This window comes from Nuphar pumila, chromosome 7 (assembly GCF_984573655.1).
Source record: "Nuphar pumila chromosome 7, dmNupPumi1.hap1.1, whole genome shotgun sequence".
Lineage (NCBI taxonomy): Eukaryota > Viridiplantae > Streptophyta > Magnoliopsida > Nymphaeales > Nymphaeaceae > Nuphar > Nuphar pumila.
This window is the reverse complement of record NC_143255.1, coordinates 119,719,954-119,747,836: the sequence shown is the minus strand read 5'-3', so window position 1 is coordinate 119,747,836 and position 27,883 is coordinate 119,719,954. Positions and strand designations below refer to the sequence as shown.

Sequence of the window (27,883 nt, the reverse complement as noted above, 5' to 3'; positions counted from 1 at the left end):
TTACGATGAAAATAAAACGTTTGAACTTTAAAGAGTTAAGATAATCCTCTATTTTCTGAATGAAAGATATTTTTATCTTTTTTTTAGAATCATCTTCTTATTATAAAAATGATGAGAAAAAGTACTTAAGTCTTTGCAAGTGCATAAGACTCCAATAATAACTGTTAAGTGCGTGGCGTTCATTCGGACGCCAAAGACGCACCTGCGTGTTCTTGGGGAACATATAACCTGCTTCGAGAGTTAAGGGGAGCCCAGTCTGCGGGTATGGCAGGCTGAGCCAGCATGACGAGGTCTTCGTGTGGGATGCGGATTCTTGGGGGTGTAAATCCAAAAAGACAGCAGAGTTAAGCGGTTGAGAAAATCTTGCAGGAGTGTTTTATGTCCGGAGGGACCAGTACGTTGGACGCACGGCATATTCCCATCGTCCCCGCTTGCCCCAAAACCTTCGTCGATAGGGTTCCGAGCGCGACGTTGGCTGGCTCCTGCGGAGACACGTTAAAGAAAGATACCCATTAACGCCACGCTCCTCCCATCACCGACACGTTAAAGAACGATCAAGATTCATTACCAAATCCGGTGAGTTCTTTTGGGGTAACACCCCCCTTTCTATCCTTGCTGTTGCGGTGGGTACTCCTGTGGTGAATTGGGAGATCTTTTACAGGTTTTGTTGCCATTGCAGGTCTTATGCAATCAGTCAGATCTTGTCGATGTCATTTCAATACGAGTATTTGAGAGGCTGTTGGACAACTCTAGAAATTTGGTTCCTATTTAAAGAGTGCATAATCGCGTGGATAAGTTCACACCAACCTGTTGATTAGGGACTTGGTTCAGGATTTTTTTGAGAGGTATTTATCCGATCATGTCGATTTATTAAAACAAAGTTAATCTAAATCAGAGTTACCAGAAGCTTTATAGATAGGTGGGAAGCGCACTTACTGAAAACTGCTTCTGAACCTGAAAACTCCTAGCTTTAGAAACTTTATAGGAATATCGATTCTCCTACATTTATCCTATGCTTCTTCCCTGTTTCCTTGCATGGGGCTTCTCTCAAGTTTCTTTTCATGTTTTCTATGTACTACTTTCTTTAAATTGGTAACCATCATTTTTAGATCTTGAAAAGAATCTAGTTCTTACACTACGAAATCACAAAATTTAAGAATACAACAACTACGCCTTCATCCCAAAACAATTGGGGTCGGCAATATGAACCAAAAAAGAAAATCATTCTGGGTCTTCCACATGAATCCTTCTCCTCCAATCATTTCTATCCAATTCCATGTCCTCGGTGAGGTTCAAAGCATTCATATCCTTTCCTATCACCTCCATCCATGTCTTCCTAGGCCTACCCCGACCTCTTTTAACTAATATATTTTCCCATTTCTTCATCATTCTAACTGGAGCATCATTAGGCCTTCGCCGAATATGTCCAAACCATCGTAAACGATTCTCTCTCATCTTATTTTCAATGGGTGCAACGCCTACCTTCTTACGTATCTCCTCGTTCCGAATCTTATCTTTTATTGTATTTTCACACATCCATCTCAGCTACACTCATTTTTTGAATATGATGTCTCTTGGCAGCCCAACATTCCGTACCATATAGTAAAGCGGGCTTAATAGTCGTCCTATAAAACTTTCCCTTCAACCGCAATGGCATTCTACGATCGCACAACACTCCAGTTGCACTTTTCCATTTCATCCACCCAACCTTTATCCTATGATTTACATCTCCATCAATTTCTCCATACTTTTGAATGATAGATCCCAAATATTTGAAACAATCATCCACCGGTATTTTTTGCTCACCAAGCTTCACTACACTCCCATCAGTACTTCGTTGCTTACTAAACCGACATTCCATGTATTCTGTCTTACTCTTACTCAACTTAAAACCTCTTGCTTCCAATGTCTGTCTCCATAATTCTAACTTAGCATCTGAATGCACCAATTCAAAAATTTTATTAGTCAAAGAAGTTCTAGATCCAAAAGGCAATATTTGCATTTTTTTTCAAGTATACAATTCTTACGTATTCTTTTTCTTTACAAGATTTTTTCAAAAACAAAAAGAGAGGTAATTTGGATATATTTGGGTGTCCTAATCATCTATGCCAAAGATCTCAGTTAATTTCTTAGGCATGATTACAAAAAGAGTTTTTAATGAGGCATAAGGAGTCTATATAATAAATGTCTAATCTTCTATAGTCTTGCCCAATAAGCTTCCCTGACTGAAGATCCTGCACCCAACAAGCCTTAGATGAGAAGAAGACCTTACACCCATAGTAAAAAATTTGAGAAACTGAAAAAAGATTTAAATCAAGTTTTGGAATAACCCTAATATTTGGAACAAAAAACTTGTTTGAATCACTTGTATTTTTGTCAAGATTTCCTATACTTTTAACTTTTAAAGAAGTACCATTGACGGTTGACACATTAAAAACATGAATTAGTGCAATCGGATAATAGAGACTCATTATGTGTCATATGAAAAGAGGCTCTTGAATAAAAAATCCAAGAGGACGACCTCTACAATTTGGGCAATCATCAAATCATTGAAATTGCCTCTTTTTTGTTTCTTGAGGTTCTTCACTTGCCTCGACCACCTTTTTTAATTTGGGATAATTCACCCTGGTTCTTTTCAATAATGACAAGTAATTTTACTTCCTTTCTATCCTCATCCATTGTAGCCTTCCCCATTATATCCTCCTTCATTGTATTTTTTCTCAAAGTGAGGTTTATAGGTTTTTACATAGTTTTTGGGTCTTGATACGGCAATAACCTCATCATTAGTCATGTGCATTCCAAGTATAGTTTCTTCTTGACATATTTGAGCAAGGGTCTCACTTACAGAGGGAGCAAAAGTTTTATGAAGTAGTGATGACTGAACTTGCTCAAATTTCGATCTAAGACCATATAAAAAAGAGAAAAGATTCTCTCTCTCTCTACTTGTTGCCTCATTGCAATTGCCAAATCTTTCCACTTGGGTTTTAGCATAGCCAATTCATCCCAAATAAGGGATAAGAGACCATAAAAATCTCTTACACTTATCTCCTTGCTTGGTATTACGTACTTTATCTTGGAGATAATATAGTCGAGCCATGTCCTTTGAATGAACATTCTCTTTAAGAAGTCCTATGCACTGTATGCTTTTTTGAACTTGATGATATTGGTAGCAATCTTGAACTCCATGGTATTCGTGAACCATGAGAGTATTTGAGCATTGTTAGCCTCCCAATCCACCATTTCCCTTGATATTCTTGCAAACCTTTCTCCTTTTCAGCTTCGGAGTGCTTTGATCTGGTCTTCTTCTTTTGTTAGCTTTAGTTGCGGTTCATTCGTGATTTTTTCATGGCATTTGCCCACATCAAGTAGTTGCTTTCATTGAGCTTGTAAGAGAGATGGCAGAGGGAAATTCTTTCACCCATGGTAACAATCTCGGTGAAGATGTCTTAAAGATGAAGAGCAAAGCTTGAAGATGACCATCACCACAAAGTATGCACATTTAAGATGACTTTCAATACTACAAGAGTCCTAGGCTCTGATACCATGTAATGAAGTGATTTCCAATCACAGTGGAATGCCACTAAGGGCTACAAGAGATCACAAACACACAAGGACTACTAGTGGGTCAAATACAATCTCACAAAGGAGACAAGCACAAGATCACAATCTCACCAAAACACAACGAAAAATAAATGTTTTTGTATCACTTCAAATATGCTTGTAAAAAGCATAACAATACATGGAGTAGAGAGGCTCTATTTATAGAGCCATACATGGAAGAGAGGGAGGCAGTCCAACAGTGGCTGGACTTCCTCCCTACAGTCATATTTGACTTAAGGTATAAAAAGCAGAAAAATACATAAATATAAAAAGATGATACAGTCCCTATTAGACTCTATTTATTACAATGACCAAAAGACCAAAATACCCCTGATATTACATATATATATATATATCTATATATAGATACATTATTTTAACAACATAATCATACAGTATAGTTGCTATAACCTACAATGTAACATTTAAACTATACAATCTACTGTGCATTATGAAATTACTAAAATTACATTTCATTATTCATTTCAAACTTGTTTCTAGGTCAATCGGTTTGCTATATTGCTATGATGGATCATTTTGACAGCATCCTCCATGTCCTATCGATGGTTTTAAACAAAAACACTTTAATCAACCTCTTAGGGATTAGTTTTGAAGTTTAAGGATGCAAAAATAGGTTTTGGAGGTTTAGGAGCAGAAGTAGAAAGAACAAGGTTAGGGGAGAAAATGGGTATATGTAGCTCCAATAAATGAAAATTGAAGAAATCTCCTTTAAAACATCAAAAGAAATAATTTTACTTTTGGTTCTGCTCTTTAAAGCCTTTCTCTATCTTCAGTCATGGTAGATGTTGCACAAAACACCTTTAGTCAACCTCCTAGGGCTTGATTTTGATGTTTAGAGGCAAGTAAAAGGTGGTTTGAGACAAAAATAGGTAAATTTAAGCTCAATCACACTCATAGGGTTCAATGTTGCAAAAAGTACAGTTTTTTAGGTTGATTTGATCTCAAAATGAAAGTGAGTAGTTAGAAAATAGAGTTTGGAGAGTGAACATGCAAGAAAATAGAGTCAAAGTGACTCATTGGGCTTTAAAAATGGCCTCAAAAGTGATTGGTCGCTACTTTTTTGGCCATCATAGAAAGTTCGTCCACTCATACATGAAGGTTGATACCACCCGATAATCTTAATTGAGCAATACTTTATGCCGTATCATTGCTGGTCTAAATGTCGATACCTGCATATTGTGTCAGAAGGAATAGTGTGTATTTTTCGTTGGGGATTTCCTGGAAGAAATCATCGCATCTTCTTTTGTTTCTGTATAAGAGATATCTGTCCGATCAAAATGGAAGTTAAAGAGGGTATTTTTCCTCACCGTGTCCTTTATATGGAAACCGGAGGCCAGGGAGACATTCCATTGACACGTATTAATGTGAATTTAATACCATGTGACACAATACTGATAATATTGTTTCACTGTAAAAATTGTATCAGACCTTGTCATAAAATGCACCACCAAAAGATTTTTAAAAATGGAAAAACTGAAAATATAAAAGATCTTGAAAAATCATAAAATAAAAAAACTAAATTTAAGCTCTAAAACTACTAGAAGATCAATTAAATCTAGATGTGGACTACTAGAACATGTTAAGTAATGAGTGACAAGACAACTAACAAAACAAAATAATTACCATCAACAAGTTTGAAGCTCTAAATACATCAACACGACACTAAATAATCCAATGACTAATCAATTAAATAAAAAATTATTTAGTTTCATTTACATTGTCAGTCATGATGAAACCGATAATAAAAGGAAGGGTCTTTTCTTTTGAATCATTTCCTCATGCAGTTAAGGCCGTGCATAATTGTTCTCTTCATTCTCAGCATGCAAATTTGCTTCTAGCTGCCTCTGTTAGCATCATCATTCAAGACACCTTACTCTTCTTGCAACTAATCATCTAATGTTAATCGAGTCATAGCATATCCTATGGCATCTCATCGATTCTTTTGCATTTTTTTTGTAAAAATACAAATGATATATATTTTAATCTTACATGTATACATGAGCGTAACCATTTTCAGTTGCTTTAATGTAATTATCTTGAATTGTACATCTGAACAGCCATTGGTTTTCCTTATATTAGTTTGTCAACATGAATTTTTATAACTTATAACGTCTATAGTGCTTGATCTTTGTGTGATGTGAACTAAGAACCTGTTTGTTTTTTATATCAATGCCAAAACTGATCAGAATTAACTATGATGCTTATCTCCCCTATTCCTGTTTGCAGTGGGAGCTACTCTAAAAATGAGCTAAAAGTGAAAGGCTTTACTTGCGGAAACAGAGATGATTGAATCAGGACCAGATTATACTGGTTACTATAAGCACAGGATTCTGGAGCTATTTGTGCGGAACGAATCCTCACTTCTTCTCCCTTCTCAAAATTCCCAGCTACATACAGATATTCCTTCTGGGGCAGCCAAATTCAAAGATATTAGAAGTGATGTTGACGAGAACATGGATATCAATGTAGATAGTGACTCTGGCTTATTTTCTTCTGAACTAGGAGAGCACCTATCTGTATTTGATAAGGACATGCTAAAGACAATTCTTCAAGAATGTGTTGTTGTCTTGAACCAAGAAGTGGAAGAGGTAACTGGTTCAAAAGTTTTCTCATGTATAGTTTAATTGAGCTATGATTCATCAATTAGGTTGGACATATGTCAAATAGGTGTGGATGCAGGTGCAAAAGGTGAGACGCAACAATTAAAAAAAACTTTAATGTATGCGGGGGTGCAGATGTGTGTACATGTGCGTGCGCCTGCATGTTATATATGTATATATGCATATGGATTGTCATATTCCATAGTGTTAAGAATTGTGTATCATATGTATATTACATTTTAGTGTGATTCCCCTTCTATGTACATGTATGTATATGTCATTCTTTCTAGGAGTATATTAGAACTTTTTCAAGTAGTTAACGTCAACTGTTTTTTGTTTGTAGTAAGGCTGCAGGAAAGTCCCCTTTTATGGTTGTATTCCATTCATTTTGAAGCTAATGAAGTTTCTCTTCTCATATTCTTCTTTGCTATCTCTCTCGTGGTTGGAACTCTATTGCTTTGATATGATACATTGTTGATTTCCCTCTAATAGTGGTATTTATTTGGTGATTTTGGGTGTTTGTGGTTGACTTTTGAATCATTTTATGTGTCGTGTTCTTCTATTTAGCATGTTTATGAAGGCTGGTGCAATTTTGGTTCATTGACAGTCATTGGTAACATAGCGATATGTTAAAATATATGTATATATATACTATTATATATATATATATTATATTTTTACTCTTTTTTATTTTCTGTTATTGTCAATGATATTTTGGCCTTTTCCCCTTTTAATAGAATTTGTCATCTAGGGCCAGTTTTTTATTTTTTTATTCTTTATTTTATTCTTGGTCCTTTTAAGGGCTCTTTGGGCATTCTCCCGAAGAGTTGTTGGGGCTCCCCAACGGTCATATTTATGATTATTGGGAGCTCCCAGTAGCCTCTCTTAGTGTCTGTTTTGTGTATAAATATGGGTTAAATCTCTCTTTTATTTTTAATGCTTGTATTAACCATTTGTTCAATAAATCTTATAATTTGTTATATTGTTGTGTTCTTGTTATTGCCAATATTGGCTTGTGTATTGTCCCTTTAGTGGACTTGTGTTTCCTATAGTGGCTCTTGGTCGTATTTTAGCATATTTCGTTACATGGTATCAGAGCCATAGTGGTCTTGGTCCTTTGGGAAGTGTTCGTGGGTTGGTGGTGCTTGCGGATCTGAAGGTGGAAGAGCTCTTTTCATGATATTCCATATTTCATCTTCCTTCTATCAAGTGAAAAGGGGGAATGAACAAAAAATAGATCTCTCGTTCAAATTAAATGGTTTCAACTACATGATGTGGGTGTCCGTGATGAAAAATAACCTCAAAGGCAAGAAGCTTTGGGGATACGTGATGGGTTCTATTCCGGAGCCTCAACTCAAACTCACTAAGTTGGAAGCAAATCAAGAAAAAACATTAGAAGATGCTCGAATCAAAGCCATTGAAGATCATCAATTCGTGGTAGATTATGTCACATGGGTGCGGGTGCGGGGATGCGACACTTAAAAAAAACATGGGTGCGGGAGTGCGGCAAAAAAATATTTTTTTTTGGACCCGGGTCAGATTCAGATCCGACCCGGATTTAAACCCTTGCTTATTTAAAGCATGCAAGGAGAAACCCTCCCCCATGCGGAAACAGATGCACACATCGTGGCCGTCTGTTTGCATTTTGGATGAATGCCACATGGTTTGTTGACTTTTTAGCTTTTTAAAATGAAAATCGGATGGCCAAGAGCAAAAACGCTCATGTTCAGCATGACCTGATCTGCTTCCCCCTCCCCACGTTGCTCACTCTCTCTCCTCGCTCACCTTCTCCCCCCGTCGCAGGCTCCCTCTTTCCCGTTCATTTTTCGGCTACCTGACACCGACAAGCCCCACGTCCGGCGAGCCACCCAACGCCGGTCCTTCCTGTGCCAGCGATGCGCCCTCCACCCCCCTTTCAGGTGAGCTCCCTCTCGCCTCTCTTCTTCTTCAGGTGAGCCTCCCTCGATGTCATTTTTTTTACATAAATGACCCTGGGTGCATTGATCGCACCCAGGGTCGGGTTGACCGCACTCGCATGCTTACCCGTGTCGTGTCGCATCGACGCAGGTGCGACACCTGGTTAGCCGAATCCCTGTTACATAGATGGTAGAGGATTGAGAAAGTAAACATGCAAAAATTCTTGCATCGTTTATGAACAATGTTGAGCTCAAAATATGTGCCTACATTGCTAAGTTTCACAAAGCTAATGAGGCATGGTTATTTACGAAAGGTATGTATACCCAAAAGGACCTTGCAAGACAATCAAGAAAAAATGTGTACCATCAAACAAGGGGACATGAATGTCTGTGATTACTTTAGTACCCTTGGTCCTCTATAGGACGAGTTATCCCTTCTTGAACCCAAATGGGTTGCTACCGAGGATGTTGAGTTAAAAAGAGAATAAATGAAAAAAATACTTTTTCCAATTTTTGCATGGGCTTAGGTTCGAATTTGAACAAAATATTCTCTCCTCCATCAATCTAAACCTCTTTCGTTGAAAGTCGTCGTTGCCGAAATATGACAAGAAAAAACTCGTCTTGCTATGATTAAGGGAGAAGATGAAATGTTGGTCGTTGCTAGACCAGACAATCATGTGAAATCTTACAAGCCTCCACACATTGGAAGGCAAAATAGCTATAACTATAAAAAGGTTATTTGTCATCATTTCCATAAGACCTAATTGCTCTAAGTTGAATGACTCTCCAAAAAACAAGGTGACTTTCATTGAAGAATTCATACCAAAGAAGGATGAACCAAGTAAGGGAAGAGATTTTATTTTTACTTGCTCAACTATCAGAGGCACTTCAACAATTACTAAAATCTCTATCTACATCGGGTGCCACAATAGTCTCATCTTCTTCTCCAAATATGTCCTCTCGGATCCTTGATTCGGGGGCCTCCTTTTATATGACACCTCATGAGAATGGTCCATCTGATTTATGCACTAACTCGAATCCACTGTCGATGGAACATCTTTGCAAATTAAAAGTATTGGAACCTTAAATTGTTTTCAAAATTTTTGTATACCAAAAGTTAGGGTTGTTTTACAACTAAATTTAAATATCTTTTCCGTTTATCAAATTTTCGATCATGGACGTGAAATTTTATTTTCATCTAAGGGTTGTTTCGTGTAAGATCTCTGGTCCGAGAAGCAAATTGGGTAAGGCCATAGGAGGAAAGATCTCTACTTCATGAATTATCTGAATCTTCTTCCGAATTCTTTTTGTAATTATGTCCAATATAAAGATGTTAACTTGGCATAAAAGACTTGGACATCCAAGCTACTCAAAGATGCATCTTCCTTTTGAGGAAAAATTTTGTAATGAAAAAAATTTAATTTGCAAAGATTGTATTTTTGAAAAGATGAAATCCATCCCTTTTCCTAATAGAACTTTTGTCTCTAAGAGACCTTTTGAATTAGTGTATTTGGATGTTTGGGGACCTTCTCCCGTCATGTCAAAAGGAGGATATTCATATTATGTTACTTTTATTAATGATTTTACTAGATATGTGTTGATCTACTTCCTTAACTTCAAATCCGATGTGTTCTCTTTCTTTAAAAAATTTCATATGATTGTCAAAAATCAATTTCAAAGCAACAACTCTGTTCTTAGATCCGATTCAGGTGGTGAATACTTATCAAATGAGTTTCAAAATTATTTAGAATAAAATGAGATTTGTCACCAAAAGTCATGTCCTAGAACTCTCCAATAAAATGGATCAGTCGAAAGAAAATATAGGCATATTATTGAACCCACTAGAACTATTTATTTCTAAAGATATTCCAAAAAGTTTTGGCCCGCGACCGCTCTAACATCAATATATTTGATAAATAAAATGTCCTCATCATCCTTAAAAAATGTATCTCCTTATGAAAAATTATTTGAACGCTCGATTTCAAGTTGTTGCGAATTTTTGGTTGAAAGTGTTTTGTACTCTTATATAAAAGAGATAAATTGTCTCCAAAAGTCATTGAATGCGTATTCATGGGTTATAGAGAAAACAAAAAATGATATAGATATTTTGACTTAAGAGTAAAATTATACGTTTCTAAAGATGTAACCTTTTTGGAAAATGAAAATGGTTTTGAGAGAACCAAGGAAAACAAGGAAGTAGATTATACTTTTCTATTTGACCTCTTGCCACCAAAAGAATTGACTTCTTGTGATGATTCTTTGAATAATAGCGGTGATGATACCTTGAATGATAATGAAATGGTGATAATAATGTGCATTCAAATAACGAGAATGCAGAATCACATATAAGAAATGATGATATTGTTGATAGACCATACAAATATATATTCGGCAGATGCAAAATAATCCTTCTAGTGTCTTAGAAAATTTCTCTCATTATAGTGTGCTTATAGAAGAAAATTCACTTAGAAGATCTAGTCGAGTGTCTATTCCAACGAATAGGTTTGTCTCTTATGATTCATTGTCCCCTAATTATAGGGCTTGCCTAATAGCATTACATCCCCTAATAGCATTATATTGAAGCTAAAAATGATCCTTATTGGATTGAAGCTATGAATTTAGAATTAGATGCTCTTAGGAAAGCAAAAACTTGGGAAGTAGTTACGTTGCCTTTGCACAAGAAAACTATTGGATGTAGATGGGTTTTTAAAGTCAAAACCAAGAGTGATGATACCTTAGAGAGATATAAAGCTAGGTTAATACATAAAGGATACTCTTAAGAATATGAAATTAACTATGACTAGTGTTAGGACCTTAATAGCGGTTGCCTCAACTAAAAAATGACCTATATATCAATTAGATGTAAAATTTCATTTCTTAATGAAGAACTAAATGAAGAAATTTATATGGATCCTCCGCCGGGGTTTGATATTGAAAAGGGAAAAACTCTTAAACTTATAAAGGCTCCTAAGGCCTGATATGCTAGATTCAGTAATGTTATGAATAACTTAGGTTTTCACTCTTGCTATACACTGCTCTTTTTGTTAAAAGTATAGGTATTAACATTGCTATCCTTCTACTTTACGTAGATGATATAATAATAATAAGAAATGACAAACAGGGAGTTCGTAATGTTAAAAATATTTTAAAAGGAAATTTTGATATGTCCGACTTAGGTTTTTTAAGATAATTTTTGGAAATTGAAGTTGCATATTCTCCTAGAGGATACATTATTTTTCAAATGAAACTTGATGTTGATATCTATGTTAAATCTGGAATTTTAGATGATATTGCTTGGAGGTATAAGAAGAAACAGAAGGTCTCACTATTGTCCATCGAAGTTGAGTATAGGGTTATGGCAACCACAACTGTGGATAAGAAGAAGCCTTCTCAGAGATATGGGGGTTACCATCTCTCAACCTTTGAAGACGTGTTGCAATAATAAATGTGTGATTTATATTGCCAGCAACCACACCTTCCATGAGTGTACTAAGCACATTAAGATGGACTATCATTATGTTCGTGCTGAATTCTTGAGAGGAACGATTGAATTGCCATATGTCACCTCAAAGTTTCAACTTGCAAACTTCTTCACTAAATCTCTTACTGGTCCTTGCTTTTTGTTTCTTCTTAACAAACTTTTGGTGTTTACACCGTAAGTTTGAGGAGGGGTGTTAAAATATATGTATATATATACATTCATATATATATAGTATATTTTTACTATTTTTTATTTTATATTATTCTTAGGGTTATTTTGGTTTTTTTTCCCATGTAATAAAATATGTCCTTTAGGGACAGTTTTTTATTTTTTAATTCTTTATTTTATTCTTGGTCCTTTATAAAAAGACCAAGGGCTCTTTGGGCATTCTCCCAAAGAGTTGTTGGGGCTCCCCAACGGTCATATTTATGATCATTGGGAGATCCCTCTCTTAGTGGTTATTTTGTGTATGAATAGGGGTTAAACCCTCATGTATTTTTAATGCTTGTGTTAATCATTTGTTCAATAAATCTTATAATTTGTTATATTGTTGTGATCTTGTTATTGCCAATATTGGCTTGTGTATTGTCCCTTTAGTGGAGTTGTGCGTGTGCACTTCTTGTGTTTGCAATCTTGTTAGCCCATAGTGGATCTTGGTTATATTTCTGCATATTTTGTTACACGATAGGGTGATTTTGGTTGTTTGCAGTTGACTACCAATTCGTTTTATATGCTACACTTCTCTATTTGGCACTCTCCTTTGTGGAGGTTGGTGTAATTTTAGGTGATTGGCAGTCATTGGCAGCATAGTGGTCGTGGTCTTTTAAAAGTTATTGTGTACAACATATTGCATTGGTGATACTTTGCTATTTGGGAGTGTGCTGCTTGTATGTTTTGTTTGTTTGCTTGTAGGAATATCAAATTATGTGGTTTGGGGGTTCAGTGTGGTATTGAAGAAAGGGGATGGTATTCAGCTTGTTCCAGTGAAGTTTGATGAGACTTGTTCATCTGTTTGTTAGAATGATACATTCAGTGATGAGAAGATTATTATGTCAGAAGCATTCAGAGGTGACATGAGTGGTATGAGATGCCACTAGTACAAAGAAATGAGGCATATGAAGCCATCCTACCTTTCATTGAAAAAGAAGAGTGATAATTTTGCAACTTAGTCTTTGAGGAGAGTTCCAGGGATACAAATGGACAAATGGATGATAGTAGAAAGATTCAGCTCGTTGACTTGCCTGTTGGAGGTTCTTTCGAGCATTTTGGTGAAGATGTAAAACTTAGGCGCCAACAAATGGAAAGAGATTTTTTTTTTCAATTCTTGTACGGGTGATGCCCCGACTTTGAACAAGTTAGATCTTCTATTCTCCATAGATCTAAACTTCTTCCTTTAGAAGATGTGGTTGCCGAAGTATGCCAAGAAGAAACTTGTTTTGGTATGATTAAAGGAGGAGATGAAGTGTTGGCAGTATCCAAACCTGACAACCATGTGAAGTTTTGTATGCCTCAACACTTTGGGAGACAAAATAACTATAGTGAAAATAATAATTATAGGGAAGGTAAAAGTCACTTATCACTGTTGTAATGAGCCGGGACACATAAGACCCAATTATCCAAAGCTCAATGGTTCCACCGAGTCCAAAGTAGCTTCTATTGAAGAATCCACACCAAAGAGGGAGGAATCAATTAAAATGGGGGGAGTCTCTAAAGAATCATTCTCTATTTCTCAACTATCAGAGGTACTTCAACAATTACTCAAATCTCCATCAACTTCGGGTGCTGCAATAGCTTCCTCTCCTCTAGGTATGTGCTCTTGGATTATTGATTCAGGAGCTTCCTTTCATATGACATCACACAAAAATGTTCTATCCGATATATGCATTAACTCAAAATTATCTTGTGTTTCTACTGTCGATGGTACATCTTTGCAAATCAAAAGTATTAAAACCTTAGACTAAAAATTCTCAAAATTTTTGTATTCCAAAAGTTAGGATAGTTCCAAAATTAAATTTAAATCTTTTTTCTGTTTCTCAAATCTTTGACCCTGGATGTGAAATCTTCTCATCTAAGGATTGCTCTGTGTAGGATTTTCGGCCGGGAAAGCAAATTGGACAAGGCCATAGGAGGGGAGATTTCTACTTCATGGGTTCTTTAAATCTTCCTTCAAAATCTTTTTGTAATTATGTCCAAGATAAAGACATTGAAACTTGACCTTAAAGATTTGAACATCCAAGCTATTCAAAGATGTATATCTTTCCTTTTGGAAAAATTTTTTGTAATGAAAAGATGTCATTTGCAAATATTGTATTCTTGAAAGATGAAATCTACTTCATTTCTCAATAGAACCTTTGTTTCTACAAAACCTTTTGAGTTAGTGCATTCAGATCTATGGGGACCTTCTCTGGTCATATCAAAAGGGGGTTACTCATATTATATTACATTTATTAATGATTTTTCTAGATATGTGTGGGTTTCCTTCCTCAATTTCAAGTCCGAAGTATTTTCCTTCTTTAAACATTTTCATGTTAAAAATCAATTTCAAAGCAATATTTTTATTCTTTGATCTGACTCGGGTGGTGAATACTTGTCCAAATAATTTCAAAATTATTTAAAACCAAATGGATTTTGTCGTAAAAGATCTTGCACAAGAACTCCTCAACAAAATGAACTAGCTAAAAGAAAACATAAGCATATTATGGAAACCGCTAGGACCCTAGTCATTTCTAAAGATATTCCAAAGAATTTTTGGGCAGAGGCCGTTCTAACATCGACTTATTTAATAAATAGAATGCCCTTATCATCTTTACAAAATTGTTCTCCATATGAAAAATTATTTGAAAGAACACCCAATTTTAAGCATTTACACATTTTTGGTTGTAAGTGCTTTGTTTTCTTACATAAAAAATATAAGTTATCCCTAAAAGCTATTGAATGTGTCTTCATTGGTTATGAGAAAAATAAAAAAGGCTATAGATGCTTTGATTTTTAAGAATAATGAACTTTATGTTTATGAAGATGTAACTTTTTTCGAAAATGAAAATGAACTTGATAAAATTAAAGAGAAAGAGGAAGAAGATTATATGTTTTTATTTGATTTCTTACCAAAAGAAGTTAATTCCTCTTGTGATATTTCTTTGAATGATAATAAAGAAACCTTAGTTCGTAATGATAAGAATGCCGAATCATCATCAAGTAATGATGTTGTTGAAAAACCTATACAAATATATACCTGGCATGAGCAAAGAAATTCTTCAAGGGCATTAAAAAAATACATACATAACTCTACTATAGAAGAAACCTCTCTTAGAATATCAAGTTGTGTCTCTATCCCACCAAGTAGGTTTGTATCTTATGACACTTTGTCACCAAACTATAGGGGCATTTTAATAGCTCTGCACTCATATTATGAACCATCACATTATAATGAAACCCAAAACTTTCCACATTGAGTTGATGCCATGAATGTAGAATTAAATGCCCTTAAGAAAGCCATGACTTGGGAACTTGTTTCATTATTCTTAGGAAAAAAAGTCATAGGTTGTAAATGAATTTTTAAAGTCAAAACCAGGAGTGTTGGTACCCTAGAAAGATATAAAGCTATGTTAGTGGCCAAAGGATATTCTTAGGAATACAAAATTGACTATGTGAAAACCTTTACACCAGTAATTAGGATGACTATTGTTAGGACTCTCATGGCTGTTGCATCTATTAAAAATGACCCATATATCAACTTGATGTTAAAAATGCATTTTTCAATGGAGAATTAAATGAGGAGATTTATATGAATCCTTCGTCGTGATTTGGTGTTGAAAAAGGTAAAACTCTTAGATTTAAGGTCTTGTATGGTCTTAAAGAAGCTCCTAAGGCTTGATATGATATATTTAGTAATGTTATGTCTCATATGAGTTTCCATTCTTGCTATATTGACACTGTACTTTTTGTCAAAGGTATATGTTCTAAGGTTGTTATACTTCTACTATTTGTAGATGACATGATAATAATTGGAAGTGACAAATAAGGAGTTAATGATATTAAAAATGTTTTAAAAGAAAATTTTGATATGTCTGATTTGGGCTTTTGAAGATATTTCTTAGGTATTGAAGTTGCTTACTCTCCCTGAGGTTATATTCTTTCTCAAATGAAGCTTGCTACTGATATTTGTGCTAAGTCTGACATTTCATATGATAAAAAAGTAAAAACCCTTAAAGTGATCAATGCAAAATTAAGGCTTAAAGATGATACTCTTCTCGAAGATCCCACACCTTATCGACAACTAATCGGGTTACTCGTTTATTACCAAACCAAATATAGCATATGCAGTTCACTCCGTCAGTCAGTTTCAACATGCTCTTATAAGGAAATAGGCGAAAGTGTAACCCAAGAATGCGCAAACATTCACAAAGTCCAATAATGGACAAGCACTACGGCAACCAAACAAGCTCACAAAGGTACAATAGAAAATCCTAAAAAGGCAACACAAGCATGGAAAATATAATGGAATATTTATTGAGATGAGCGTTGAAAAAGGCATACAAATACAAGGGGGATAACCCCATATTTATACACAGAAAGAATCACATGAGAGGCCATTGGGGGCTCCCACATAGAGTTGTTGGGAGCCCCCAATGACTCTATGTTGGGACCCCCAATGCATTATACAAAAACGACGAAAAAACAAATAAAAGAAAGAAAAAATACAAAAAATATAATCTACCTAATTAAAATAGTTGCTTCTATAAACAACTATGTAAAAGGACTAAAATACCCCTATCAGGTATATTGACAAAAATACCCTTATCGGGTATATTGTACATATATATGTACTAATATATATAAGTACATATATTTTAACAGCTCTAACCACTATGCACATGAGTGTCGTAAGAATTATCAGATATATAAAGAACTCCATAACCAAAGGATTTTTCTTATTCTCATCTTCTTTAGATTTACTTGCTTATATTGGTGCTGATCGGAGAGGAAGAAATCTTAATGATAGACTCTCAACTACTGTCTTTTGTGTTTTCCTAGAAAATTCTCTAATTTCGTGGAGATGCAAGAAGCAATAAAAAATATTTTTGTCTTCAACCGAAGCTGAATATTGTGCGATAGCTACGACAATAATGTTGCTTGTGTGGCTAAAAAATTTTCTCAGAGACATGGGGGTAATTATCTCAAGACTTTCGAAGATGTGTTGCGATAATAAAAGTGAATCTACATTACAAGCAACCATACCTTCCATGAGCTAACCTAACACATTGAGATGAATAGTCATTATGTGCGTGATGAGTATCTAAGAGGAACTATTGAGTTGCCGTGTGTTATATCAGAGTACCAACTTGTAGATTGTTTCACCAAAGCTCTTTCTGCACCTCAGTTTATCTTTTTCCTTAACAAACTTTCGGTAATCTCACCGTAAGTTTGAGGAGAAGTGTTAAAATATATATGGGTATATATATACTTGTATATATATATATTCATATATATATATATATTTATTTATTTTGTCATATACAGTTTTGTAATAGGTAATGTCCTATAGAGACAATTTTGTCTTTTTATATCTCATGTAATAGGACTGTTAATTAGGAACATATTTTTCTTATTTATTTATTTTATTATTTTATTTTCTTTTCCTTTTTGAGCATGGGCTCTATGGTCTTTTGACCATGGTGTCATTGGGGGCTCCCCAACGATTATAAATATGACTGTTGGGAGCTCCCAATGACCTATTTGGGAGCTCCCATATGGCCTCTTTCTTTCTCTCTTTTTTCTTGTATGTGTATAAATAGGGGTGTTGGCCCCCCTTATTCTTCAATGCTTTTAGCTCAAGCATTTGCTCAATAAACATATATTTTTTACCTTTTGTTTAGCCATTGTTGGCTTTTGTATTGTCCTTCGGTGGACTTGTGCATCTGCACTTTGTGTTTGTGATCTTGTAAGCCCTTAGCGGCATTGTGTTCTGTATTTTTGCATATCTCATTACACAACATACATGTGATCTTGTCAAGCTTCCACCAAGAAAGCATGTTTTGGGATGAAGGGGCTTTATAAGATAAAAACTAAGGCTGATGGTTCAATTGAGAGGTATAAGACAAGACTTGTGACAATGGGCTATGTCCATGGTGTGATTGATTTTGCAGAAACCTCTGCACCTGTTGCATATATGACCACTATAAGGACTTTGCTTGTAGTGAGTCAAATTTGTATCAATTAGATGTAAATGTCTTCTTGAATGGTGATTTGGATGAGGTGGTAAATTGCTACAAGGATACTATGATCCATAAGGCAAAGTTTGTAAAATAAGAGCTTTATATTAGCTCAAGCAAGCGCTTCGAGCCTGGTTCAAGAAATTTAGTCTTGCTCTCAAATCTCTTGGTTTTGAGCAGAGCTATTATGATCCTGCCTTGTTTGTATAATCTTCCTTTCAAGAGAAATGCATTGATCAGGTGGTGATTTGCAAAAAGTAGATGATATTAAGAATAGCTTGGCCAATATTTTTGAGATGAAAGATTTGGGAAATATGAAATATTTAATTTGCTTTGAGATTGCATACTCAAAGAGGGGGTTGTACTTATCTCAATATAAGTATGTAACTAATATTGTTGTTAAGACAAGACTAACAAAAGATTAAAAAAGGTTAGCTCTCCTATGGAAGCAAATATAAAATTGCGGGTGAGCTAGAGGATCCAGTGATCTACAAACAATTAGTCAAGAGCTTGATATATTTGACTATATTTAGACCAGACATCACTTATGCAGTGCATGTGGTTAGCTAGTCTGAGTTCTCTCATATCAGTTCATTTGGCAGCTGTACTTCAGATTATCAGATATATGTGACACCATGAATTATGGGGTGTTCTCTTCATCATCATCATCATCATCATCATCAGATCTTAGAGCCTTTTGTGATAAGGATTTTGGTGGCTCTACCCGAGATCGTTTCTTTATCACAAAATTTTGCATTTTGTTGGGTATCTCGGTGGTCTCATGGAAAACAAGAAATGACAAAGAGTTGCCTTATCTATAGCAAAAGTAGAATACAACACAATGGCAAAGGTCATGATAAAGATTATATGAATAAGGTGGCTATTGAGTGAGTTCAGGGTGGTGCCTATTGATGGTCGGACTTCCTTGTATTGTGACAACATGAATGCTATATTGCAAAGAATCCAGAGTTTCATGAAAGAACAAATCATATTGAGATGGTTGGTCACTTTACTAGAAAGGCCTATGAAGATGAAGTCATATCTCTTGAGCATGTGAACTCCATGATCATATTGTTGATGTGTTTACTAAAAGTCTTGCTCCTTTACATTTCAGTTCATTCCTTTCCAAACTTGGGATGATTCTTCTTTCATCATCTCAAGTTTAATGGGGAGTCTTTAAGAATTGTGTATCATATGTATATTACCTTTTAGTGTGATTCCCCTTCTATATACATGTATGTATATGTCATTTTTAGGGGTATTTTAGAACTTTTTCAAGTAGGTTAAAGTCAACTATTTTTATCCTATAGTGAGGATGAAGGGAAGTCCCCTTTTATGGTTGTGTTCTATTTATTTTGAAGCTAATGAAGTTTCTCTTCTCATCTTCTTCTTTGCTCTCTCTCATGGTTGGAACTCTATTGCTTTGATACACTGAATGCATATACAATTTTGCAACTATATTTTTTTTAAAGTTTTTTAAGCTTTAATTGGACCTAAATGGTTGGGCCTGACACTATTGACCCACACATAGCCGGTGTCTGCTGCTGCACCTCCACCCGCACCTATGTTGCACTGTATTGACACAAGTGCTTTGGGGGTGCAAAAGCACCCATGTTACATAGGTCTGGGACATAGATTTTTCAGATGTATACTCCTGTATGTTTTTTGATACGCCAGTCTCTTAATGGATCTGAATATTCTAAAGTTATGATGTATCTGATGACCACATTTGGAAGGCTTTTTGCTCATTTAATAGGTGATGAAATTTTGTATGTTCTTTGCTGATGTCATATGGGGTACGTTGACTCATTTCGAGTGTAAAAAATGATCGTGGCTACAAAATCATAAGTTTGATCGCAATGTGGTGATCCTTCCCTTATTACTCCGATTGCGATGAAATCGTGAGTGTTCGTTGCTCATGCTAGAATGACTACAATAATCTTTCATCCCCAAATTCAACTATTGAGGCAAAATTGTCATATTGGTCGGGTTATGATGAAATTTTTTCACCACTTCCGATCACAATGAAATTTTGTATTCTCGTTGTTGATGTCATATGGAGTACAATAACCCATTTCGAGTGCCAAAAACAATAGTAGCTGCAAAACCATAAATTCAACCTTGTTGTCACGAACTTTCGTTTTTAACTCCGATTGCGACGAAATCAAGCTTGTTTCTTGGTCATGCTAAAATGACTACAATAATCTAACTTCATTTTGAAATTTAACTCTTGAGCCAAAATCGTCACCTTGGTCAGGTTTTAACAAAAATTTCGCACTTCTGATCATGATGAAGTTTTGTATTTTCATTGCTGATGTCATATGGAGTACATTGACCCATTTCGAGTGTAAAAAATGATCATGGCCACAAAATCGTAAGTTTGATCATGTTGTGATGAACTTTCACTTTTAACTCTGATTGCGATGAAATTGTGTTTGTTCGATCATGCATTCATTTGATGCAAATGCTGTTGGATAACTGGGGAATAATATGAACCTTCAATTCAAGTTTTGTGTGAACCAGTCTCTCTTCTCTTCTAGTTGTCCATCCTTCCAAGGTTCTTCCAATGTTTTGTTTCCTTTCCCTAGCTGGATCAGCTCAAGTTTTGATTTTGGAATAATCTGAGATCTGGTGTTAGAAATGCATTACAGGAAGCAACTCTTTGTGCGTATGAACCCTCTTCTTGTATTGCTGTTTCCATTCAGCCTTCCTTTCAAGGGAAAACACTCAGGAACTGAAAAATTGCCTGGTTAGGGGTGTCTTTCTTTGTGTGTGTGTGTGTGTGTGTGTGAATATTGGGTTATGTTTTACCTATCAAAGCTGGTTTGCTTCACAACTATTCACGTACAGTTTTTTAGCCTTCTCTAGGGTACTTAACCTTTGATGCTGGGCGGTGTTTGACATGTTATTATGTTAACCTTAAGCAAAAAGTGTTAGCTCTCCCATCATTGACAGGTTTTATACTATGTCACATGGGTGTGGGTGCGGAGCAATTTCAAAATTTTTGGACACGGGGACACGGATATATATATACATATATATTTTAATATATATATATATATAACACTAATAAGATTGTAAATTTTAAAGCAATAAGTTGACCGGTCAAAGTTGACAATATATAATAATAATAATAATAACAATAAAAAAAAAAAAAAAATATATATATATATATATATATATATATATATATATATATATATATATAACAATCATAAATGGACAAAAATAGACTCGGTCAAAGTTGACCGAGTCCAAAATTAGTTTTAATAAATGGACAAAAATAGATTCAGTCAAAGTTGACCGGGTCCAAAATGTGGATGGACTCAGCCCCGGTGCGTTGACCGAGTCTGACACTTCGTTGACCGTGTCCGCCCCGTGTTTGAAGCCGCACCCATGTTCGCACCCGAGTCGGGGCGTGTCAACGCAGGTGCGTCGACCTTTTACCCGAGTCCGTGTGACTTAGGTTTTATATCAATGGATGCAAATTTATGTTTATGTTCATTCAATCTAAGTTTCAAATCAAATAAAATTGATAAAAGTGTATGTGCACGGATCATTCATTCGTGTGTTATTTCATGACAAACTGATACCCATAGTTGGATTTTCATCTGAAAAGATTAGACTGATTGCTATTTCTTGAATGCAGGTGCTAGAGAATTTCGTTGAATTAAATTGCACCCATTCACATTTGGACAAGAAAACACCAGCATCCCCATTTTCTGTAACTTTAGTGGAGGAAGATAGGAGTCCTGCTCATAAGAAGCACAGGGTAACACAAGAGCCTGTCAACATGTCAACTGAGACAGATTGCAGTCGATCTAATGGGCAGGTTTGGAGTCAGATGTGCGCTGAACTTTTCTGGTTTTTATTACTTGCTGGGATAAATATTCTCACAAAAGCTAATAATATTATGTTTTAAACTAATGTGTGAGATCTCTGCACAATCGAGTTTTGGCCATGTATTAAGTTTTAATCGATCCTGGTTAGGCAACCAGCTTGATCAGATGTCATCTACTGCATAAAATCCTTGAATTTAATAGAGAGGGAAAGCAGTATAATCATGAGTGCAATATTTATATCAGTATCCTCCTGCTTGTGTAATTTCTTTTGGTTTCCTACTCTGTGAATTTGACAAGTTGTTACATCCTCAGTTGGTGCTCCTGTTCACACTCTCATCTTATTATTTTATTTTCTTGTCTTTTTTTTCATCTATAACTGTTCTAAATACAGTTTTGACACCATCCATTGGTAAGGCTCATAATGTTCCATGGATGCTTTCACCTCATAATTGCTTTGAGATATGTTATTATTTTCTTAATCTTTTGGTAGTAAAAAAATATGTATAGTGGTAAAATTTCAAGATCCATTTTATCTAAGTTGCAATGGATATCACTAATTCACAGTTGCATGCAAAGCATTCAAGGTGTGGTCATGTGAACTCTCTGCCACTTGTATTTGTCATCATCTGTATCAGTAGTCTGACCATACTATGCGCAGTCCTCCTAAGATGTCTTATTATGGTATATTGGGCAGAACTCAAACTTTGACATACTACTGCCTTTGCTCTGAAGTATAGATTAGACCGTCAGTTTCTGACAGTGATTGAAAGTGATGATTAAATGGCTTCTACCTCTGATATATGTTATGCATGTCCATAAACCCATAAATATTGTTAGAATAATGTGTGCCTAGTCCACCTAAACATGTGATATGGCATGAGCTGCGAAAAGCTGATGGATTCAAAGTTACTTTCGATATTACAATTTATGATGTATAGCTTTTAATCTTACTACATGACCTGCATATTTTGTGTTGTCTTTTTAGTTTATTTTGGATCACGAAGGTGTTGAATATGGTGTGCTTTAATGGTTCACCATTTAGGTGATACCTTTCCTGCTTATCCATCCTTGCAAAAGTTTCTGATCTATAATATGTACTAGTCATTTTTGCACTTCACAGTTTTTGTTGATTTAAATGTCTTGAGAAGGATATTATCCCTTTGATTCCTTGTGATGATCTAAGATGGTCCTTTCATGAATACATGCATGTAAATGCTTTCTTTGTTCTCTAAGTTGATTCATGCATTCATGCAACTAAACTCCTTTTTGTCCCCAGGATTGTCAAAGTCTCTTGTCATTGCCAGAAAATGGTTGTTTGCAATCTGAAGAAGCCAAGGAGAGCCATTCTGTCAAGTTTTGTGCGAAGGTGCTTCACAAAATCCTTTTGGCCTTCTAGTCACTAAATTAGATCTTAATACCGTCTCAATACATAGTTGGGGAATAGTGGGATGGGCTCTATACTCTGTTGGTTAGCCTAATGATTTATTCATTCAGGGAATTGGGAAAAGTTGTGAGACCTTAATAGATCTGAATACTGTCTCAATACGTAGCTGGGGCATAGTGGGATAGGCTCTATACTCTGCTGGTTTTCCTAATGATTTATTCATTCAGGGAATTGAGAAAAGTTGTGAGACCTTAATAGATCTGAATAAATATGAAGATGGAATGAATTAGAATACGTAGATATATGACCATAGCTGTTGAATGATGAAAATTAGGAACAACGTAGATCTCCTTGATATATAAAATATGCAAACTCGATATCATGTCTTCATTTTTTATTGGAATAACAGGCTCTTCTTTCTATATTCAAAATTAAAATTAGTAGTGTAAATTGCTGAAGCAGCATGAACTTTGAAGCTTTTTAGCTTCTTCGTTTAAAAAATATAAAAATAATTAAACATGAATTGCTAGATGATGATGGGGAAGATAATGACTAAAATCTTGTTATCCTCATGCATTTTAATTAAATTTGACCACTTAGATGGATTTATCGTGGTTCACTTATTTATAACACACTTTGGACTGATAAACCTTCCATTGCTGATGAACGCATATACAACAACAACAACAACAACAACTACGCCTTCATCCCAAAACTGATGAACGCATATCAAAAGGAAAAAAATCATCTGAACATTAATCATGCAGAACTGGTCAACCAACAAAAGGATCTTCTCTTTTTTGAAGCTCACGTTGTACTATGTCACTTAGATACGGGTAAGGGTGCAGGGTGGGTGTGTAAGGCATGGCATTGGAATTTTTAATAGTACGGGTATGGGGGCACGACTATATACAATTATATGTATAAAATGATAATGTATGTATGTATGTTTTTTACAAAAATTATGCATGCACGTACCTATGTATGCATTCATGCATGTGGGTGTGTGTATCAAACAACATGGAAGAATGGATAAAAACAACTCTTTGTGCACCTTACAATGGACGAAAACAGGAATAAACTGGGTCAGATCCAAAACTGAACTGACCTGGTCATAATGAAGTTTAAGTACTAGTACCTGCATCGACAGCAATGTTGTGAAAAGCATTGAGGCGTAGCGAGGCGCTCCACCAAAAACTGAGGTGAGGCATAAGCCTCGAGGCGTAAATCGTAAGCCTAAAAATTGTTTGTTAAAAACTTAAAAAAACTATAAAAAATATCTAAAAATACAAATAAAAAAATGCTTTATTGATGAAGCAACAAGCAATAAGAAATAGAAAATCTAAAATAAATACTAAAAAATATGAGATTAACATGTAAAAGTAAAAACTGTTCGTAAAGCGTAAGCCTCATTTTTTTTGAAAACTTAAAAAAAACTATAAAAAATATCTAAAAATACAAATAAATAAAAAAATGTTTTATTGATGAAGCAACAAGCAATAAGAAATAGAAAATCTAAAATAAAATACTGAAAAATATAAAATAAATACTAAAAAATATGAGAGATTAACATGGAACTGATTATATAAATTAGAAAAAAAATTAAGGATTAAACTATAAAAAATATCTAAAAATACAAATAAATAAAAAAATACTTTATTGATGAAGCAACAAGCAATAAGAAATAGAAAATCTAACATAAATACTAAAAAAATGCTTTATTGATGAAGCACGCCTTAGGCCGGCGCCTTGAGGCGCAGAGGGCCTCACCTCAAGGCGAGGCACGCCTTTTGTGCCTCAAGGCACACTTTTAACAACACTCGTCGACAGGCGTACATCACCCTTCTCAAAGTACCTATATAACATTTGGTAATCCTAGGCACGGATTGTTTTGATCCAATCGGACCTTGTGGATGTGTTCAACATGTCCCAAATAGCGAGAACCTGCTTCTGAGTCATATTTTTTCGACTAAAAAACAAGATTTGTATGACCCGAGAAAGTATCACACATTGTAGGCCATTGCTTTTAGAACCGTATAAAAACATGTTTGCGTGTCGTAATTGGATGATTCAAGAACTGATTCCCACTTAGCAAAACATGTAGATCACATCTCAAAGGTTAGTTTCATGAAAAAAACAACAAAGGTAAAAAAAAGAGAGAAAAGAGGTGCTCATACATAATAATGCCACTATATATAGGGCTACTATAATATGTCGACTCGAAATATGTGATTTTGTGAACTAGTTATTTCTGACCTTTTTTTTTGCAAATCTGACGCTGCAGACGTCTTTGGCATGGTCCATTTGTTAGGAATTGGCTGTTGGATCTTGTATTTTCGACGAAAAAAATATGATTTTTGAATGCTTGGACATTTATAAAAATTCTTAGCCATATTCATAGTAATAGGATGATCCAAGAGCTAGTCCCCATAAAACCAGGCCTGTAGATCACATCAGTATGGTGAAATTTAAGGAAAGAACAAAAATACCCACTAAAATCTGTCATACTCCAAGTTACATATTTTCCGTTAAGTCTCTCTCTCTCTCTCTCTCTCTCTCTATATATATATATATATATATATATATGGTGGTTCTGTACCATGATACCTTGTGGTGGTACACACTCTTGTTTGTATGAATCTATCCACCAAATGGTAAATCTAACCGTAAAGGTGTGTTTAGCATGGTTTATTTAATATGTTAGAAGGTTTTGTCATATCTGATACACCATAAGATTGATTTTTGAGTATGATGAAAAACCAACAGCTAAATTCATGAAAATAAGGGCGGTTTAGAAATGGTATAAAACATCATATTTGAGTAAACTTTAAATGCATGAAAATAGTAAATAGGACATGCTAAACATCATCCAAAAGTCAGATTTTGCTTATAGAGCTTAGATCTATGTAAATTGAGTGTGTACCACCGTAAGATATGGTAGTACATTACCAACATAGAAGGACCCTATATATATATACATAAAAGCATGTATTGAAAAAAAAGAAAAAACTAGTGTTCCATTATATATTATCCTTGTAAGAATATGGCAAATGTATCAAACCATATGTGCTACTATACAATCCTGTAGTGTTTTAGATGTCATTTGTGGCACTTTGATAATGTTTTTCTTACTCTGTTTTCAGTTGAAACATATGGAGGAACAGCTTGACGAGTTCCTTGACATCTTGGTGTCTAAATGCAGGTACATTACTTTTTATTCTTTTTATTTGGTGCAGAAAGAAATCGTTTAAAGAAATTGTGCATGTAAAGTAGAAAGTTATTTTAGACTGGTTTTTGACTTTTTGAAGTCAACTTTAGCATGTTCACAAGTATAATTTGGTAGTTAATATTTTAGCCAACAAACCAGAACCCTGTTATATTTGTTTGGTAATCATTAATCTGAAATATTTATTTTGTAGATGGAAAATCTGTGAATATCCCATATGACATTTAGGGGTGTAAATATGTGGATTCCATGCTTTTTATTCAAGCAAAGAGAAGCAAGATGAGAGTGAAAGGTGCAAGATTTTTCTTCATTAACTCTCAAACGAATAGGGTTACACATATATAGGGGTCGAGCCCCCTTCTCAAGAAACTAGCACAAAAATGGACAAAAATGTACCTATTTCATTGACTAATAGACTTCTAATGATAGAATGACAAATGATGTCCTATAAGAAAGTAAAAAAGACTCCACCGTTACATATCCTAAATAATACAGCAATATGATACATTTCTTCATAATTTTCACATATTTTCTCATCTTTCTCACATCCCACTCTCTTTGTGCTTCCTCCTAAACAACTCTAACCCTGAGAGAACCTGTGCTAACACTCTCTACTCATCAAAAGAATAGTAGTGCATGTATATGTTGCACCCAGCACCAAATATGCTAGCCATTATTAGGTACCCATATTATATAACCTTCAACCAAAGAGGAATATAAGAGTCCCAAACGTGGAGCATTAATGACAGCCTTTTCTTCAAACCTGAACCATAACTTCCCTAACAAGACTAGATTTGATGGTAATATAGGAAGAGGGTCAGCTATTGTTATTCGAGACAATGGGGCTCAATTACTTCCTACGCTATGCATAATTTCCCATAATGTACTCTTTATTATGAAAACCAAGGATTTATTATCTCAAATATGGAAACCAAGAATTTCAAGAGCTGATGTGTTCACGCTTCTGATGTGCCTCACAGGCCAATGACACATCCTGAGAAGGTACAACTCCAATGGTTAATCCAGCAATTACCAGCAGAAGCTCTTGACCGCGTTGTTGATATCTTAGGAAAGAGAAGTCCATCAGTTAGTAAATGTAGTGAACAGATCAATGTTGAACTAGAAAATGAGGTAAATTCAGTCTTGATGGTTAGTCAGTCACTTTCAAACCTGTATTTCGAACTTGTGGTGCTGACTTGAATGGTTGTTGATGGATGTTTGACAGGATCATGTTACACTTTGGAGACTGTATTACTATGTGCGAGCAGTATCAAATGCCCGCCAGTAAGTGCTGTTCAATATTAGTTTGTGGTGCTCTCCATTTTTGTCATTTGCTATCATTCATAGCATACAAGTGTTTTACGTGGCAATGCTGATTTTCTTGTTTGTGAAATCGAAGATAACTTGTTTCTCAACTGGTGAGGGGATCCATTTTCAAAGGTTTGAGCATCCTCTTGTAGAGTAACGTGTCCATTCTGTAATTTGATGTCATTTGGAAGACTAGCTCATCAATCATACGTGGTACTCTTGATTAAAGGTTGTAAGAACTGTACCATGTACAGAAAGCTTATGCAAATTTCTACATTCTGTATAAATGTATA

At 35.1% G+C, this 27,883-nt stretch overlaps 1 protein-coding gene across 2 annotated transcripts; it reads left to right on the top strand.

The window, feature by feature from the left end:
* The first annotated feature begins 276 nt into the window (after positions 1-276).
* LOC149833197 (uncharacterized) lies at positions 277-27,883 on the top strand. Of its 2 annotated transcripts, XM_090012742.1 has the most exons (9): positions 277-576; positions 680-845; positions 5,848-6,209; positions 21,480-21,662; positions 22,949-23,038; positions 26,200-26,258; positions 27,263-27,413; positions 27,508-27,566; positions 27,682-27,883. In XM_090012742.1, the coding sequence occupies exons 3-9, from the start codon at positions 5,904-5,906 to the stop codon at positions 27,683-27,685; spliced, it is 852 nt and encodes a 283-aa protein (XP_089868868.1). In that variant the 5' UTR covers positions 277-576; positions 680-845; positions 5,848-5,903; the 3' UTR covers positions 27,686-27,883. The 2 variants fall into 2 exon arrangements, with proteins under 2 accessions (XP_089868868.1, XP_089868867.1); XM_090012741.1 differs by lacking the exon at positions 680-845 and having other exon boundaries at positions 27,508-27,883.